We start from the raw sequence: 17,953 nt of genomic DNA, 5'->3' as shown, positions 1-17,953 counted from the left end.
TGTCATCCCCAGAAGCATAGCTTTTGAGGATCAAGATTGGTCCCTCCGATCCATGCATGCAACTGCTTGTGAGATTGTCACTCTCTGATTGGCACAAAGAAATGTAACAGAATCTGTCCAACTTCTTCAGATGGGAGATGATGTTGATAGCTCCATTGTTTATATGTGTTGGTAGCTTAGCTACTAGTTTACGGAGTCTCTATCTTTTGGGGGTGCAAACAATTTACACTGTGGGAACAAATTTCAAACAGTTTAGATGGGATGGCGAGAAAGGGAATATATTGATTGGGTTTGTCCTTTTAGGCATTTGATCATGATGGCTCTAATGTGAGAGAGAGATGATAACCGATTTTATGTCATGCATGCATGCAACCAAAAATACATAATTATATATAAAAAACAATAATTTTAAGGGTGTTTCATACAACTTAATACTTATTACTTAATGGTTTAAGTTGATTTTAAGTTAAATTATATTTAATTTGTTGAGTTATAACTTATTTCTTAATTATTACTTTAAGTATTAAAGTTGTTTAATAAAATTAATTTAAAATTTATTCTAAATCATTAAATTGAAATATTTATCCTTATAAATTATAATTAAGTCGAATGATAGTGAAAGTCATGAAGTAGTAAAAAAGAATGTGGAGATAATTAGAGCAAATATAGATGAAAAGGTAAAAAAAAATAAAAATGAAGTTAAGAATAAATTAATTATTTTTATTTATTACTTAAAATTATTTTAACTTTAAATCCTATTGTTAAATTATTTCATCAAACATATTTAAAGTAAATTATTAAGTCATTTTAAGTTATTAAGTTAGTTTATGAAACATCCACTTAATTTAGGTCCAGGTTGAATCATTCTTAATTTTGTTTTTTTAGAACAAACAATCAACCTAACTAAGGAATTAATTACAAGTTACCAAAAATCTAAAATTGTTACGTCAATTACAAGTTATCAAATTAAGAATCTAAAATTGTTAGTTACTAATGGACTAGTGAGACTATCAATGGCAAATGTCTTATCCTAACTCTTATTTGTTTGACTCACATGTTTAAAAATTATTTTTAAGTACGACTTATGTTAGAATTCTAATTTTCTTACGGAATTCTAGATTTTGAAAATAAATGATGATCTTTTCTATTTTCAAAAATATTAGTTTGTTTTCGTGACTTTAAGATAAGGTTGACTTAATACAAAGATGCAATGATTCAACTCAGGCTTCTTAAATCAAAATGATGATATACATATTATATATTGGGATTGATTAGGTGGGCTTAATTTGTATTGTTAGAAGTTAGGATTACCGCTTAGTTGTAAGTAAGTTATTTGAGGGCTTGTTCCTTCAAATATTGTCAATCTCTATCAAACTTAAGTGACTCACCCAGCTAGCAACATTTGAAACATTGAATATTAATATATATATCAATTAAAGTCATATTTATCCTTGGAGACGACCATGTCTCTCACATGTCTACAAGAGTAGCAACAACCAAAATTAAAGTACCCACTACATCCACCGTATCATAAATATACATGGTCTTCAATGTCAAATGGGTAATGATGGACGCATTCGAATTTGGCATTGAACTTGGCATACTTAAATAACTCTCGTTTGGGTAACACGAGTGTCGGCATAATGTACCTACACCAACCACTCATCTAGATATATATACACTCATGATGATCGAGTTAATGCTTGCTTGAAGCACCCGTTTGAACAAACACTTATAATTGTCGTAAGTTGAAACGGATATTTTCAATTATAAATAGTTACTAACCAGACCAATTAGAGGATGACATATAAAGGCTTGATGGAATATAAGAAAAACATCCAAGAAACCAATAAACAAATTCAAAAATTAGTTATATCACTTATGGAAAACCATGTTAAAATAAAAGTTCATGAAATATTTTTAAAAACTATTTCTAATATAAAAAATATTTTTTAAAAAATAAAAATAAAACACTAAACAAAAATTTAAAAATATTTATAAAAATTACAAAAATAACTAATTATATTAAAAAAAGCACTTGATAAATAATTTTTCTAATAACACTCTAATTAGACATATTAATAAAAATCTGAATACAGAAAATCTTTAAAAACGTATTCAAAATCGTAATCTTTTAACCTTATGACGAAGAAGCATCAATCTGTGATCCATGGATGAAGATGTTTTGACAGCACAACAACAATCATTTTAAAAATGAATAAATTAAACAGTTATGCATGACTTGCATAATTTGTATGATTGTACGCATGATTTGTGAGAAGGTCAAATCCTAGATAAAACAAGAGGGCGGTGACCACGTGTCCATGTTAACCTTTCGCGAATAGAAAAGGTGGCAATCAATTTAAGTGAAAATCATTGTAGCAACGTGGAAGACACCCATTGGCCAGATCTTTTCAACCATTAATATTATCATATTCTTTTCTTTAAGAGGGAAGTTGCTTCCAAAGTAAATTTACTGGCTGCATCAGAGACATTTGATGGGACTTTCATATCTAAAAACCCTCACCGGATGCTCCATCCGTCCTGCAATTTGATGGGACATTCATATCCAAAATCCTCAATTTACACGAAGTCTTCGTTCGAACTTCGAATGAGAAACATAAATAGGAAGTTTTTAACTGTGGACCAAAGTGAAAAGGGAAAGAAGAATCCCCACTTTGTGGATCCCTACTTTCTTTGTTTCGCCTACATCTGTCACAAAAATTAAGGACTGACAAAAGGAGGAGACATGGCATACCTTCAAAACAACTGTGCCATGGCTTTGTCTCCGAAGTGGACTAAACAACTTCCAACGATACTTCTAGAAATAGGCAGGAATTTCTCTGAATTATTGCAAAGTTTTTAGCTTCATGATAATATTATCCCCATATTTTTGGGGGAAAAAAAAGAAAAAAAATGTACCATGCAATATTATAGGATAGGACGTTTCATGAAGAAAGTGATTACAGTGAAAGCCAACCGTACAATAATGTCCGAGAGAAAATTATTTGCATGTGAGGGGTGGAGCCTAAAGGGCCTTTTGCCATGGAAAACGATGGGTCGACCAAAAAATCATTTTGCTAGGTTTCTGACTAATTGGTTTTTGTTCCTTAATTGCACCGGCCTTGTATGGTATGTGTCAGAATATTGTCCTATGACAATGTCATATTTTTGTGTAATTTAATATTATTTTGTGTAAGGTTTCTCAAAAGAATATCTACCGACCGGATCGTGGGGAGTCCTGTCATTCCCAATCTTCATCAGTTTCTGTTTTAATGACATCTTTATAATTATATTAATCTAAAGCTAAAAAGGAAGAAAAAAAATCAAAATCTTTAATTGGTCTACAAATCAATTTACTTGATGTGAAAAAAATCGAATTAGTTCTAATCTGGGTGGATGCTTCTGGATTTCTTTCGCTGTTCAATTCAGTGCTGCATTTCAGTGATTTTATTAACATTCTTTTTCTTTATTGTGATTGTGATGGTCGAAAAGAAACAGGTGCTTGCCTTGGATTGTGCTGCTTAAAGGAGAAGGAGGTTTTCTGCTTTGTAACTTTCTGTGGTTGATGATGATCTGGTTGTCCTTGTCAAACTGAATATAAAAAATTCACAATTTTGATATATGAATAGCAAAATTTTTATGGACATGGATTAGTAATTATAGCAATAAAGTGGTTAGAAAGGATAAGATCTCGAGTTATTATTATTTTTTAAAAAAATTAATATAAATACACTAAAACCTGTTTAATAATGATTTTATAAAGTGTTTTTAATTTGTTTTACACTTGAAAATTTTTATAATAAATAAAAAAATTAGAAATATTTTCTAAAATCACTGTTAAATATGCTTTTAATAATCAAGTTCAAATTCAATATAATGATGTAAGATGCTTTAAAATAATTTTATGGGTAATGGATTCTCAATGCATTTTCAAGTCATATATGAATTCTCAAATTATTTTGGACGGTTAATTATAATTAAAATAATATATCATTTGTATAGATCATTAAATAGAATGTTATTTAAAGGGTGTTTGATAAACCAAATTTAATGACTTAATTTAAGTCATTAAATAATTTAAGTATATTTGATAATTTAAGTTAATATCATAACTTAAAATAAAAAATAACTTTAAGCAATAAATTATTTTCAATATCAAATTTACAACAATGGTTTTACTTTCATAATTTATTTTTTATTGTAAATATTTTTGCATCTGCAATACTTTTAATATTAATGAAAATATAAATATAAATTAAAACAAAGGGTAAACATGTCAATTTTATAATATAAAATAAATTTAAAATTAATTTTATTAAACAACTACAATACTTAAATAAAAATAAGTAATAAAATTTAAATTAATAATTTAAGAAAAATTAAAACATTATTTCTCTTTTTCATTTCTTATTTTTATTTTTATTATTTATTTTCCATATACCTTCGTGATTGTCAATCAACCATAACTCTTGTTCTCTAATTCTACTGGCTCTCAACCAAAAGCAGTAGAGTATGGTCCATTATTTCACATTCCCTTTGAAAGGAAAGAAACATTTTTTGTAAAGTAATTTTTAGACTTTTTATTATTATAATAAAAGTTGATACCTTATAGTATAAAATATGTTATAAATACTATATATTACACTAATTATTGATTTAAAACATTTTTAAATTAGCAAAAGAAATTAGCTTTAACATTTAATAAATAATAACATTAAGGTATGAAAAAAAACAAATAAATTTATTTATTTACACCTTAATTAACAGGAAATTTCACATCAATGAATTCGAGCAATTGCCCACTCTATGGGCATAAGGCTATGTAAAACCATCAGTCTCACTAAAATATCTCAACGTTCACACAGATTATGTAATCGTATCTTTCAAACAATGCTTTCGGGAATCCATTCGCAGTATAAAACATAAAGTATTATTCTATTTAAACAAGAATCCAAAATGGGTGGGGCCTAAAATTTTATTGCTCCATGGGTTAGGGTTGCCTTTCTGCCACTTCAATTTTGTCCCACTGCTTCAATTTCAACGCTATGATAGCCTTGATCAAATATGATTTGAGTTTGAGTACTAACCATATTTTTTGTAATTTTCTTTAATAAAATGATTTATTAATTATTTTTTTATAAAGTATTGTAAGTATTGTTTTTAATTTTTAAAAATGTTTTCGAAAGTTCATATTTTTAAAAACATGTTTTATATTAGAACTGTTTTTAGGAGCACTATCAACGTAACCAAACATATGATAAATACAATTTTAAGCATAGAAGGAAATTTTTTTTGATATAGACATAGCGCCATAGCGGTCCTTACAAAAGTTCGAAACTTTTACAAGAGAAACAAAGACAGAAGCATACAAAACAAAACAGCGAAATGTTTTGAAGCCCTCAAATTTACTTCGAAAATATGGTTCCAGGTTTCTAGTACTGATCCCTTGAAGCCCGAATTTGCCTGTTAAATTTCTGAATGAACTCCTCGATCCTTCTATTCAGTTCTTCATCTGACATACTCAGAAACTCATTTTCCTCGGCACTTGGTCGCAGCTTCTCAGTCTCCGACCTGCGGAGGACAGTCTTGTTCTCCTCATCTTTCGCCTTCACCGATATCGCCTTATCAGACTTGCTACGCTGAATTGTTCTTGCTTCGATCTTCTTGTCATGGTAAGCTTCACTGGTATCTTCTGGGGTGGATTCACTAGGCTTTTCAAGATCATTTTTTAGTTCTAATTTAGTTTCATGGACAACCACCTTGTTCTCTACCAAATTCTCAACCTCCTGTACTGGTGTAATGCTTTTCTCAACGACGACCTCAACGGATGGAGAGTTCCTTGCTCGACTATTTGCCAAGTATTCATCATAGAAATCTTGGTGGTTTTCTTTTGGGGAGGAGGAGAAAGCGCCGGAATCCGCTGCTATGATAAGGATGAGGGTGTTGGAAATGAAGAACCAGAACCTGGGAGTGGTAAAGAGAGTGGAAGGAGAGAGGTTGAAGACATAGAAAATAGAAATGTAAATGAAAATGGACACCAGAAAGGCCCAGAAGGAGATCCCATTTGGTTGTTGAGAATAGTCTTTGGTTTTGTAAGGTCTAGTTGACGCTAAACTTAGAGGTAGTTTGGCCATGCTTAGAGAGAGAAAAGGGAGTTGAGACTTGAGACTTGAGAGAGGCTTTGTGGCTTGGTGTCGTGGGGTTTCAAGTTTTCAAAATGCAGTTGGTGAAGTACCGTATCATGAAGGGGTTTTATAGGAGGGCTTACCCGAAAAAGGAAGTGTAGGTCTTCAATCTTTGTCGAGGTGGCAAATAATTCGACCTCTCCGCATTCTCAAAAATGCCCATTACTTTTATCCAATTTACGCTTATGTCCTTGTAACTTTTTCATGTTTGGCCAAATGGAAAGTTTCTAGAGGAAACTTGATGATTGAATGAGCATGAAACCAGTCAAAGAAGCTCTGATACATGATAATAGCAATCATATTAAACAATGCCGTTAGCTAAAACATACCATTAGTTTTGTATGGTATATGGGTCCAGTTCCTATTTCCAAAACTTATCCACAGTGACACCTAACCCCTCTTCTCAGTTCTTATACGGATACTGTACTGTCTTTACTAAGCATGATTGATTGAGTCCACGTGTCAGTTTCTCATTCATGGCTCCACCACTCCTCAACGAAGGGCTGAGATCATCTCACCTGGGTCCTAGCTCTATGCTTATCTCTGGTAGTTTTCATGATATAAATTCAAGCCTCATGAACTTGGGCGCATAAAGGTGGGCGTGCCGGTGTGGCCCATTCCTAACAGTTCCCTGATTGTTTAATATGCGGCTGAGACGTGTACAATGGATCCCTTTCATTGAGAGAATCCCTCCGAAGGCTGGGACCCAACTCACTTGGGTATGCGCCACGTGTATGATAGGAGTTCGCTTTTCTTTAGTCAAAATTTAGTTTTTGTGATTTCTTTTTTGCTTTAGTTGTCCCGTAATTTCAGTTTTATCTGATTAGGTTGAATTGTTATTAATTTATAATAGAAGATTAGGGAACAAGAAATGGTGAAGTGGCACATGTGAGAGATTGAGTGGCGGAATGTGATTGGTCGCTTGTGGGTTATATTAGGGCCTAAAATGATGTTAATGAAGCAGTAGTTTATATATAGTAATATCGGTAGGGGAAGAGTCCAAGGAGAAGTGGACAAACATAAACGTCTCATACTTTATTGATACCTGTGATTATGGCATAAATGATGGATCAATCATTCTCATGTATATCAATTTACTGTCGGATGTATCTGAATAGTCTTTTTCAGAAAGAGGTATGACTAAAATAAGTTAATGATTGATAATAAAAAGAAAATTAGGGGTGATGGAAATAGAAGTTTTCATTAGAGAAAAATAATGGTAAAAATTAAGGGTACACTAGAAAATTTTAACGAGAATAGGCCTCTTTCTAAGTATAGAGGATATATATAAGGCGTTCCCAGGGGGGTAATGTCTCTAACCCAAAATATGTTTTTAATAACAATCTTTAACTTTATTTCCATGTGAGATTTTGTTTGTCCACTTTATAAGAAATGTGTTTGTTAGATCTCATAATCTTATGAGATACGATGAAAATGTTGTTTACATAAAAAAATAAGTATGATATTTCATATCGATTACGGGAAGAAGTTTCTAATATTATATATATTATAAAATTGTAATGATTCTTTGTACTTATAATAAACAATATTTTCATGGGTGAGTGAAAAAACTTCAAAAAAAAACTGACATGAAGAAATTTTACGGTGAACAATTTTTTGGGAGGTTTCAAGATACAAAGAAGATTCTTAATGATTATTGAGGAGGTTAATTAATGTCTTTGAGTCATGTAGTTTGGTTTTAGTAACAACATCTAGTAACTATTAACAAAAGAAAACTCTGGTAGGAGCCCAACTGTCGAGATTCTGAGCTTGATGCTTGTCACAACAATGAATAACATTTTTGGGTTTGATTGCTTAAGCCATTTCATTCACTGCGTGCATATTGTTGTTGTGCTGGTTCCAGATCTCAAAAATGCTTCTACCATGGCTTATTATTATTTGTAATGGAGCATGATGTATACAATCCCATGGTTGTACACCCAATTGATGCTATTTGGTCAAACCTAACTTGGATTGGTACTTTGAAATCTTTGATGCTAAAATAAGATGGGACAGTGGATGAGATGGAGACAGAGTCTGCAAACAACATCTTGAAGATGGGCCCAATAATCAGCATAGAAGCCTTTGTTTTGAGAGGTGGGATTGGTCTTGGGCCCTCGTACACAGGGTGAGGTGGATGGAAATAAAGCCTCTTTGGGTTGGTGTGAGTCCTAAACTTAATTTGTTCTGACCCACTAGAAATATGTGGCAAGTCCAGTAATGGCTAAGTTTCTCTGATGCTGAATTAATAGACATTTCATTTAAAGAAGATCACCACAATTTCTATTTTCCTTCTTCAAGCTCAAATAAACAAAACCAATGACATGTTGGTGACATTGGATTCAGCTTCTTGACATAAATAAGATTGGCACTAGTAAAGTATGTATGTAGGATGGATAGGCAAAAGCCTATAATCTCTCATGATCTTTTTCTGATTATAAACTATTTGGATGGACAGAAAAATTGTACAAAACGGCACTTACAGAGTATAAAAGCTTCACTTGGGACAAAGCTGTGGATGGTAGAGGTTATAGTAGAGGCGGCAGGGCATGCAACAAGTCCTAGGGTTTGGAGGAGAGATTCAGAGAGAGAAAGAGATGGAGGAGACTGTCATCTGCTGCAAAAGCTTCCTTGTTGAGTCGACCTCATAGGTGATACTGAGATATGGCAATGTCTCATCATGTTACTGTTCTTCTCCTTCTGACAAATGTTTCCTCTTGTGGCAACTGTTACTGCCCATCATCTCTTCCATTTCCATGCAAACTAACACTGTCATCTTCACTCTCATATATGTGTGGGAAGAAGAGGCGACAACTTAGGGTTGCCTTATACTGACATGATAGTGAGTTAACATATATTCCTTACCTCCCTTTTTCTCTGAATCGATCAATCAGGGAAGCTTTGTAAAAGAAAATGAAGCATATCTTCACTCAGGCTAAAGTCACAGTTTCAGTTTCAACCTTTCATTTAATTTAAGGGTTCTTTTCTCTTGGCTTTTATCAGTTTCTTCTCTTTTCTCTCATGGCTTCTGTGTGTCTTCTTCTTGTGGGGTTGCTTGTTTTGGCAGCTGGGGTGGTTGCCTTGCAGAAAAACTCAGATGGTGGTGAAACAGTAGTGATGGAGGAGGAGGAGCTGTTGGGGCTTTTTGAAGTTATGGATGCCCTTCTAGAGGACCCAAGCTGGGCAGAGATGCACCCACAACCATGTACCGACACTCCATGGCCTGGTGTTCAATGTGAGATTAGCCAAGACCCTCTAATCTTTCATGTCACTAAGATTCATGTTGGCCCTGATGTTCTTATCCCTCCTTGCAAAGCTAATGCTAATCTACCTGCAAAGTCCCTGCTCAAGTTACCTTATCTGAGAACCCTCTCTATTTTTGACTGTTTCCTGACTTCACCAGTCTCTCTTTCTCCAACCCTCTTTGGTGCATTCTCTTCCTTAGAACATCTAGCCCTTGAATCAAATCCATCCCTCCATGGAGTGATTCCCGCAAGTCTAGGAGAGGTTGCAAATTTGAGGATCCTTTGCTTGTCTCAGAACAATCTGCAGGGAGAAATCCCAAAGGAGCTTGGTGGGTTGGGCAGTTTGGAGCAGCTTGACCTCAGCTACAACAACCTGAGTGGTGAAATCCCTGTAGAGATTGGAGGGTTAAAAAGCTTGACCATTTTGGACATCAGCTGGAATGGCCTGGAAGGGAGGGTGCCTTATACATTGGGTCAGCTTCAGCTCCTCCAAAAAGTTGATTTGGGTTCAAACAGGTTGGCTGGAAGAATACCCCAATATTTGGGTAAGCTGAAGAGGTTGGTCTTATTGGATTTGAGCAATAACTTTTTAACCGGGCCAATCCCTCAAACTCTCTCAGGTATGGAGCAGTTAGAGTACTTATTGATTCAATACAACCCTTTAAACACAGGGATACCCCTGTTTATAGGGACATTCAGAAAGCTCACGGTATTGAGCTTTTCAGGATGTGGGTTAACAGGCCCCATACCCAAGTATTTTCCATTTTTGAGGAATCTCACTGCTCTGTCTCTAGACAAGAACAGCCTAAATGGGATAATCCCTCCAGATTTAGGGACACTTCCAAGATTAGATCAGCTAAATTTGAGCCAAAATCATCTAAGTGGGGAGCTATTATTTCCGGAAGAATTCATTAACAGGCTTGGGAAGAGGCTGGATGTTAGAGGAAACAGTGGGCTATGCACAAGCAACCGGCTGTACGAGAAGAATATTTCTCTATACCTGTCTACACCTGCATGTTTACATTCAGCAGAATCAAGTAACAACAAGAGCTGGGCTGAACCACAATCAGATGATTGCAAGAAAATGAAGCCATCTTGGGAGCACGGAATTAGGAGCTCAAACACTCCAGTGCTGAATCAAGATCTCCTTTTGCCTTATTTCTTTGTTTGGTTTCTGAGATTCTTATTCTTACAATTGTAGGGAAGTGGCTTGTCTTACAGAATCAATATATTCATGGGTGGTCATTTTCTTGCTAGGAAAAATGCATGAAAATGGTGATAATCATTAGATGGGGCCTGTGTAACGTAGTGGTTGCATTGAACTGCACAGTGACGAGGAGCTTTACCTAAAACCCTGAACCTTTTTGGCCCTGCTTTCTTGAAAGATGCTCACATGAAAGTGGCGTATACCTTCAGTCCCCTCACTGAGTTTCAGCCTTTCAGAAAGAGGAGCAGAAGTGTCGGATTTTTCAATGGAGACTGGAGGGCATTCGCCAGGCCTGTCGCCCTCTGTAGGTGTTTCTGACTCATTGCAGCTCCTCGAGCCCAAGCCACATGCCTTCTCAATAACCTAGAAGAAGTCTCACATGGCCGAATCACAAATTCTTTTTTGTATAAAGATACTCATCATAAATTTACAAACCTTACTTGGGTAGGCTTTTATAATAACCATTAAAACATTTCTGACCAAAAAATTTTGGTAATAATTCTTCCACACACTACATTTCCACCATCCATAAGAAATAAAATTATGGTAATAATTCTCAAAAGAGTGGCAGCAAGTAATTCCTTTAATTTTTTTTCTCAGCCTAATGATCGAGCTCTGCCTAAGTCTCATGATAATCAACCAGTCTCTGTACGGTCAGGTGGCCTCCATGGAGAAGCCCAATGGTCATGGATCTCATATATGCAGGATGAGCCTTTTCTTTTCTTTTCCATTTTCCATTTTTGTATGCCCATGCATGTATAGCAGTTGCCATCACAGATGATGTTAGGCATTCCAGCCAAAAAAATTGTTCCAAATTTGGTGTTCACGGTTACATGTTCAGAAAAAATTTCTATCACAGTTCTAAATGCTGATTCTGATTTAGTTTTGAAGGGTTGATAAAGAGACTTGTGGATACTGATCAAGGAATCTTTAACTTCGAAAGTAAAGTTTGTTCCTCTCCTGGATATGAAGGAAGAGACCCTCTTTTTCCATGTTACTCTTGGGACATTATGGTTGGCTTATAGTATTTTATAGTTTGAGGCAAAATCAGTACAAGCTGAAAACAAAGTGATAGGGTTTGGAAATGGCTGACATATACTGAAGAAAATTGGTATCATTAAAGATTTTCATTTTAGGGTCAACTGATCAAACCCAAAATAGGTTCAGATTTTCAGTTTTGGAACTCTATAAATGGCATGCATGAAATGCTGTTGACACAGATGCTTTGCCTCTGAGAATGTTTGGTTGAAACCAGTACAATTATACCTTACTTCCTCCAAAGGAAAACCAGATTCATCGTCCATGCGGCCGTTTTATTGTTACATAAGACTGGGATAACTAATCCTAGCCTTACATACAATGAAAAACAAATGGAGTCGGCACTTCGCCTCCATTGCTACACCCTCCCCCGCACACCCCTTCCCCTTCGCATCCCTTCTTCCTACCATGCCGCAAATCTCCAATTCAGCTTCCGCCGTTCTCCTTTCTCCCCTGGTAAAGGCTTCAGGAGCTACCCAGCTAGGCAAATCCTTGGTCCAATAACTTGTGCTGCAAGTGGGTTTCGGACACCATCAAGACGCAACAAAGCCAATGACCACAACATGGCTAAAAGGGTGGGAAGGGCGTCTTTCACTTTGGCTTGCGTTATTGGAATCATCGGTTGCAGCTTTTGGGTGAAACAGGAAGTCATGGCAGCTCGTCAAGTAGGGAAAGTTTCCTATCAAATGAGATCAGCAGCCCGAGAGGGTGTGTCCATGAGGCCAGATTCTGCCACTAAGGTTCTCTTCTTTACATGATCTAACTTTCTTCCAAAAATGCACATGAAGACATACTTTTTATGTAATTTCTTTCTGTCATCAAACTCTAACAATTACAGAAAATAATATTCAATTCTCTAATTTCAGTAATTTTTTAGTTTTAAGTTAATTATGAATGTCTTTGTGGCAGACTTTATGTATAAATTCTAAGAAAGAAAAGTGATGACTACAATGGCATATGCTAGTTAGGGGATATTGGTCCTGGACTATTGTGGTCAAATACAATCCATTGACAATATCAATAATGGACTAATGACTAATGTTTACCTATGGAAATTAAAGTTTAATGACCAAAAAAAAGAACTATGTAAATGATTTTAAATTTGTCTTCCTTAAGTTTGGGGGAGCTATTTGTGATCATACTACACTTAAAAAGAAGGCAAAATCGAATTCGAGGCCTGCCCTGCCTTCCCGCTACCTCCACCCCCAAAATGACAGTTGCCTTAAACAAAACCAGGTACCTTTCGGAGGATAAGCAGCTCAAAATATCTGCAAAGAAGTTTAACAAACTATTATTGAAGGAAATGTGGAGGCTAACCCTAAATGAAAGCCTTGAATCCTTTACTGTTTGTTCACTCATTATGCATGCCTAACTCCTTCCCCATGTCAAACGTGTAATAGGCTAACCCTCAGTGCAAATGCTATAGAGATCGACGTATTGCTATCCAAACGGGGTCAGAGTCGAATACGAATGCAAATCTTCAGAAGTCCAATTCCCAAGTTCCTGCATCAGTCCCTCAAGCTCTTGATAAGGTGGAGGATCTGCCCCAATCAAAATTAGTGCCTCCGCAGGCCTCATCTCCGCCCCAAGGTGGGGAAAGTGCTTCCTCATCAAGTGTTAGTCGAGAAAGCTTACTTTCACAGAATAAGGCGGAGGAGCAACTCAAACCTGAGTTGCAGGGGAAGACCATTGATGTAAAGGTCTCCCAAATTGATGGTATGGTGGAGCATTTGCCCCTGTCACAATTAGTGCCTCCGCCCCAAGGTGGGGTACGTGCTTCCTCATCAAATGTTAGTCGAGAAAGCTTACTTTCAGAGAATGAGGCGGAGAAGCAACTCAAACCTGAGTTGCAGGGGCAGACCAGTGATGTAAAGGTCCGCCAAATTGATGGTATAGTGGAGGATTTGCTCCTATCACTATTAGTTCCTCCGCCCCAAGATGGGGTACGTGCTTCCTCATCAAGTGTTAGTCGAGAAAGCTTACTTTCAGAGATTGGGGCGGAGAAACCTGAGTTGCAGGGAAAGACCAGTGATGTAAAGGTCCCCCAAGTTGTTGCTAAGGTGGAGGATTTGCCCAAGTCACAATCAGTGCCTCAGCAGGCCTCATCTCCGCCCCAAGGTGGGGAAAGGGCTTCCTCATCAAGTGTTGGTCGAGAAAGCTTACCTTCAGAGAATAAGGCAGAGAAGCACCTCAAACCTGAGTTGCAGGGGAAGACCAGTGATGTAAAGGTCCCCCAAGTTGTTGCTAAGGTGGGGGATTTGCCCCAATCACAATTAGTGCCTCAGCAGGCCTCATCAACTGTTAGTAAAAAAAGCTTACTTTCAGAGGACCGGGCGGAGAAGCACCTCAAGCCTGAGGCTCAGGAAGAGTTGCAGGGCAAGAGCAGTGACGTAAAGGTGAATTCAAGTATGAGTGCAACTTATTTCTCTCCATCCCAAAGCCCTCAGATTGACTCAGGCGTGGGTGCAGTCACTGCTTTCAACAAGGGTTCCTTAGCCTCTCCTTTGGTTTCCATTACGTTCAAGGTAGATCCTTCTCCCATGCCAAGTCTGACGTTTGTTTCTCCTTCCACGATCATGCCAGTGGAACCAAGGCATGAAAAGTCAAAGTCTGATAGAGATGATGGGACCAAAGTGCTTGTACGAGGTGTACCAGTGTCTCCCTCCATTGCACCTATGGTTGAGGAAATTTTTGCCGAGCATGGAGACATTACTGCAAACTGTCTCTTCAAGGATCAAGCTTTCCGTGGTTATCTAGTAGAGGGTTTGGTAACTGTAATGCAACTAATGCAAGAGTACCCAGCGCGAAAGCTGACTCATGATGATTTTAGATTTATGTACAGAAAGCTAGAAGATCTGGAGAGGGTGAAGGTGAATGTGGGGTGGTTAAGGGAGCAAATTGAGGCCTTAGGACCTTTTTTGAACGTGGTAGAATATAGAAGGAAGTGGGAGACGATGGTAGCAGAGGTGGAGAAAATGCGGGCCAAATTGTCTGAACAAGAGGCAAAGTTGGCACTGGCCCAGAAACATATTTTGGCACTACATGAAGGGGCGCTGGCCCAGAAACATACGGATAAAGAAGAGGGTGAGACTCAGGGGACCATTGCCCAGAAACATACGGTTAAAGAAGAGGTTGAGACTCAGGGGACCAATGCCCAGAAACATACGGATAAAGAAGAGGTTGAGACTCAGGAGACCAATGCCCAGAAACATACGGATAAAGAAGAGATTGAGACTCAGGGGACCAAAAACTTAAAGAAGGAAGATGAGCCTGATGATGAAGGGCTGTGGCAAAACCTAGGGACCCTTTTGCACGCTTTTGGATTTGGCTCTTTGTTTTACTTGCTCTTTTTGTCTAAATAAAAAAAAAAAGAAAAAGAAAAAAAAAAAACTAAGCAAGGAATGATGTAATATGTGATTTTTATTGTCCTTTAAATGGAACAGAAAAATATATATGATTGCAGGATGACTTTTTACAAACGAAAGAGCAAAATTGCTGATGAACGGATATAAAAGGTTAGTGTTTATGATCCTTGTCATTAGCGGTTGGATGATTCTTGGTGGTTGATTGACCTCTTTCCATGGCAAGATAAGTGTAGTGGAGAACCTTTGAAGGATCCTTCATCGTATCAAAGATTTTGTTGTCTCCTAATTTACTAAACCATTGCATAGCCTGACTTTATATAGGTTGTACATGTATTATTAAGTCAGTTCATGGCCAAAACATCTGATATCCCGTTTAAGTGTGACATGTACAGTATTGACATATATCAAACAAGCACAACATCAAGGGATATTTTTATTAGCTTGTAGTCAAGTCTAATTGAAGCTTTATGTAATGCGGATTGATCAACTTGTAGGGGACGACACACAATGATCAGTCATATGATATTGCATACTGCTCGGGTAATCTCCTATTTATTGGAAGAATTTAGATCACTAGTAGTATCTTGTTGTGAGATTACTTAATTGAAGCAATTATTAGAAGATTTGAAGATCCAACATACACAACTAACAATGTTACATTGTGACAATTAGATGGCCATTGATATTGCTTCAAATATTGTTTTCAAGGAACAAACATAATTTATTGAAATTGATTGTCATTTTGTTTGGGAGAAGCTTCAAGTTGAGATTGTTAAGATAGTCCATTACTAAATAACCTGCTAATCTTTTCACCGAAGCCCTTCGGCAAGTTGGTTGTCATGGATATACACTTCAATTTGAGGGGATTGTTAAAGAGGATCGGTTAGCTGCAATTAATTGCTCTTTTTTCTCTACTATTAACTGTTCTTTTCCTTTATTGAACCATATTTGTCTAATCAACTTTCTTGTCCCATTTCTAATAGTTGTAACTAAGGGTCTCCAAAAAGCCAGCGGCCCAGCCCAAGCCCATTTCTAGATGGGCCGGGCCATGGGCTCCAATTTAGGCCCGGCCCGGCCCGACGGGCTGGCCCACCACTTAAAATATATATATATATATATATATATATATATATATATATATATATATATATATAAAATATTCAAGAAATAGAAAATGCTACATTAATAAAAATATTCATTGCTAACTATTTTATTCATTGAATGTATACGTTACATTTGAAAACGTGGGAAAAGTTTACATCACTACAAAATAAATACATCCTAACTAGGTTGACACCTACTTATTTGTCAATCATTTGTACTTTTTAACCACAAAAGTAAAAATAAAAATATGACATACATTTAGTAAAATATTTTAATCATTATCTCTTGGCGGTGATGGCGAACTATCGCAAATCCATGAAGATCTTGATGATTTTAGTTTTTTATATCGACAAGCATATTTTCTTCTTGAATAGAATCAAATATCCTTTTATCTACTATTGCCTAGTCTTTTACACATATATTTGCTTCAATAGAATCCGGCGCTAAGCTGCATCGTTTATCACTAACTACTCTTTCACCTGCATTAAAAGCAGCTTCTGATGCAACTGTACTCACAGGAACTATTAGTACATCACGAGCAATGATAGAAAACACAAGATATTTGTGTTGTTGTGATTTCCACCATATTAAAATATCAAAATCTTCATCATCTTCAAATGAAATTAAATCAATATTAAGATATCTATCTGAATCAGTTGTGTTGTTTGGAGAACTATTTGTTGTCTTCTTTCGAATTTTTAACATTTCTAGAGCTCCTTTATAAAAAGATGAAGAACTTGTAGATGTAGGTGGTAATTTAATAGAACTAATATCATCACCATATTTTTCTTTATAATAGTTATATAAATTATATAATAATGAATTTATTTCATTTTTAATTTCTTCAATTTTTATTTGGTTATTAAAATAAATAATTGTTAACCATTCATCAGAAGCTTCAAATTTCAATCTAGGGTCCACAATTAAACCAAGATAAAAAATTAAAGGTATTTCTCCCCAATATTTTCTAAATTTTTCTATCATTGCAAATATTGCATCATTAAATATATCCAAATTTAAATATTTTTGAAGTACAATAAAAATATTAGTTATTTGCATGACAACTCGATTTGAAGATGGATAATGTACACCACAAAATTTTTTTGTTGAAGTATCAAATACTTCAAAAAGATCTCTTAAAAGATCTGCAATATGCTAATCATAATCATTTAATACATCAATATCTGCTTCACAATCATTGTTAATTAATTGTATTTCATATAGTTCTACTACTTTTCTATATTTTGTAATAGTTTGTAAAAGTTTATAAGTGGAATTCCATCTAGTGGGCATATCTAAATTTATATTTCTTTTTTTCATATTTATCATTTTGCAACAATAAAAAAATAATTCATGTTTTGCTTGAGAACTATTAAGACCCGTAGCAATGCCTCTAATTTTTGATAATGTATCATCAACGTGTTTTAATCCATCTTTTACAATTAAATTTAAAATATGTGCACAACAACGCACATGAAATATTTTACATTGATCTTCTTTTATTTGCCAATATCGTTTTAATCTAGATACTGCTGCATCATTATTAGAAGCATTATCTAATGTTATTGTAAATATTTTATCACGAATGCCAAAATCTATAATTTCATCATTTATTAAAGATGCTATATTTTTACCATTATGTGGAGCATTTATTATTTTAAATGAAATAATTCTTTTATTTAATTTCCATTCATTATCAATATAATGAGCAGTTATACATAAAAAACCACTATGAGTTAAAGATGTCCAAATATCAGATGTTAAACAAATTCTTCCTTCAAAATTTGTAAAATTTTTTATAAGAAT

The 17,953-nt window shown here is 35.4% G+C and overlaps 3 protein-coding genes across 3 annotated transcripts; 2 read left to right on the top strand and 1 right to left on the bottom strand.

Moving 5' to 3' along the window:
- Positions 1 to 5,270: 5,270 nt before the first annotated feature.
- Positions 5,271 to 6,222, bottom strand: LOC104880516 (uncharacterized). The gene has a single exon (XM_010657378.3). The coding sequence runs from the start codon at positions 6,135 to 6,137 to the stop codon at positions 5,436 to 5,438; it is 702 nt and encodes a 233-aa protein (XP_010655680.1). The 5' UTR covers positions 6,138 to 6,222; the 3' UTR covers positions 5,271 to 5,435.
- Positions 6,223 to 8,655: 2,433 nt separating this feature from the next.
- LOC100253248 (receptor like protein 29) lies at positions 8,656 to 10,678 on the top strand. The gene has a single exon (XM_002271309.5). The coding sequence runs from the start codon at positions 9,210 to 9,212 to the stop codon at positions 10,632 to 10,634; it is 1,425 nt and encodes a 474-aa protein (XP_002271345.3). The 5' UTR covers positions 8,656 to 9,209; the 3' UTR covers positions 10,635 to 10,678.
- Positions 10,679 to 11,722: 1,044 nt separating this feature from the next.
- On the top strand, positions 11,723 to 15,211 carry LOC100263527 (uncharacterized). Its single transcript, XM_002271242.4, has 2 exons — positions 11,723 to 12,418; positions 13,079 to 15,211. The coding sequence occupies exons 1-2, from the start codon at positions 12,011 to 12,013 to the stop codon at positions 15,038 to 15,040; spliced, it is 2,370 nt and encodes a 789-aa protein (XP_002271278.1). The 5' UTR covers positions 11,723 to 12,010; the 3' UTR covers positions 15,041 to 15,211.
- The last annotated feature ends 2,742 nt before the right edge of the window (positions 15,212 to 17,953 follow it).

Source organism: Vitis vinifera, chromosome 10 (genome assembly GCF_030704535.1).
Source record: "Vitis vinifera cultivar Pinot Noir 40024 chromosome 10, ASM3070453v1".
NCBI lineage: Eukaryota > Viridiplantae > Streptophyta > Magnoliopsida > Vitales > Vitaceae > Vitis > Vitis vinifera.
This window is presented reverse-complemented; position numbering and strand designations above follow the sequence as displayed.

Coding starts and splice junctions, on each gene's coding strand:
- LOC100253248 (XM_002271309.5), top strand. CDS start 9,210: ATGGCTTCTGTGTGTCTTCTTCTTGTGGGGTTGCTTGTTTTGGCAGCT.
- LOC104880516 (XM_010657378.3), bottom strand. CDS start 6,137: ATGGCCAAACTACCTCTAAGTTTAGCGTCAACTAGACCTTACAAAACC.
- LOC100263527 (XM_002271242.4), top strand. CDS start 12,011: ATGGAGTCGGCACTTCGCCTCCATTGCTACACCCTCCCCCGCACACCC. Junction 12,419..13,078: donor GGCCAGATTCTGCCACTAAG/GTTCTCTTCTTT, acceptor AACGTGTAATAG/GCTAACCCTCAGTGCAAATG.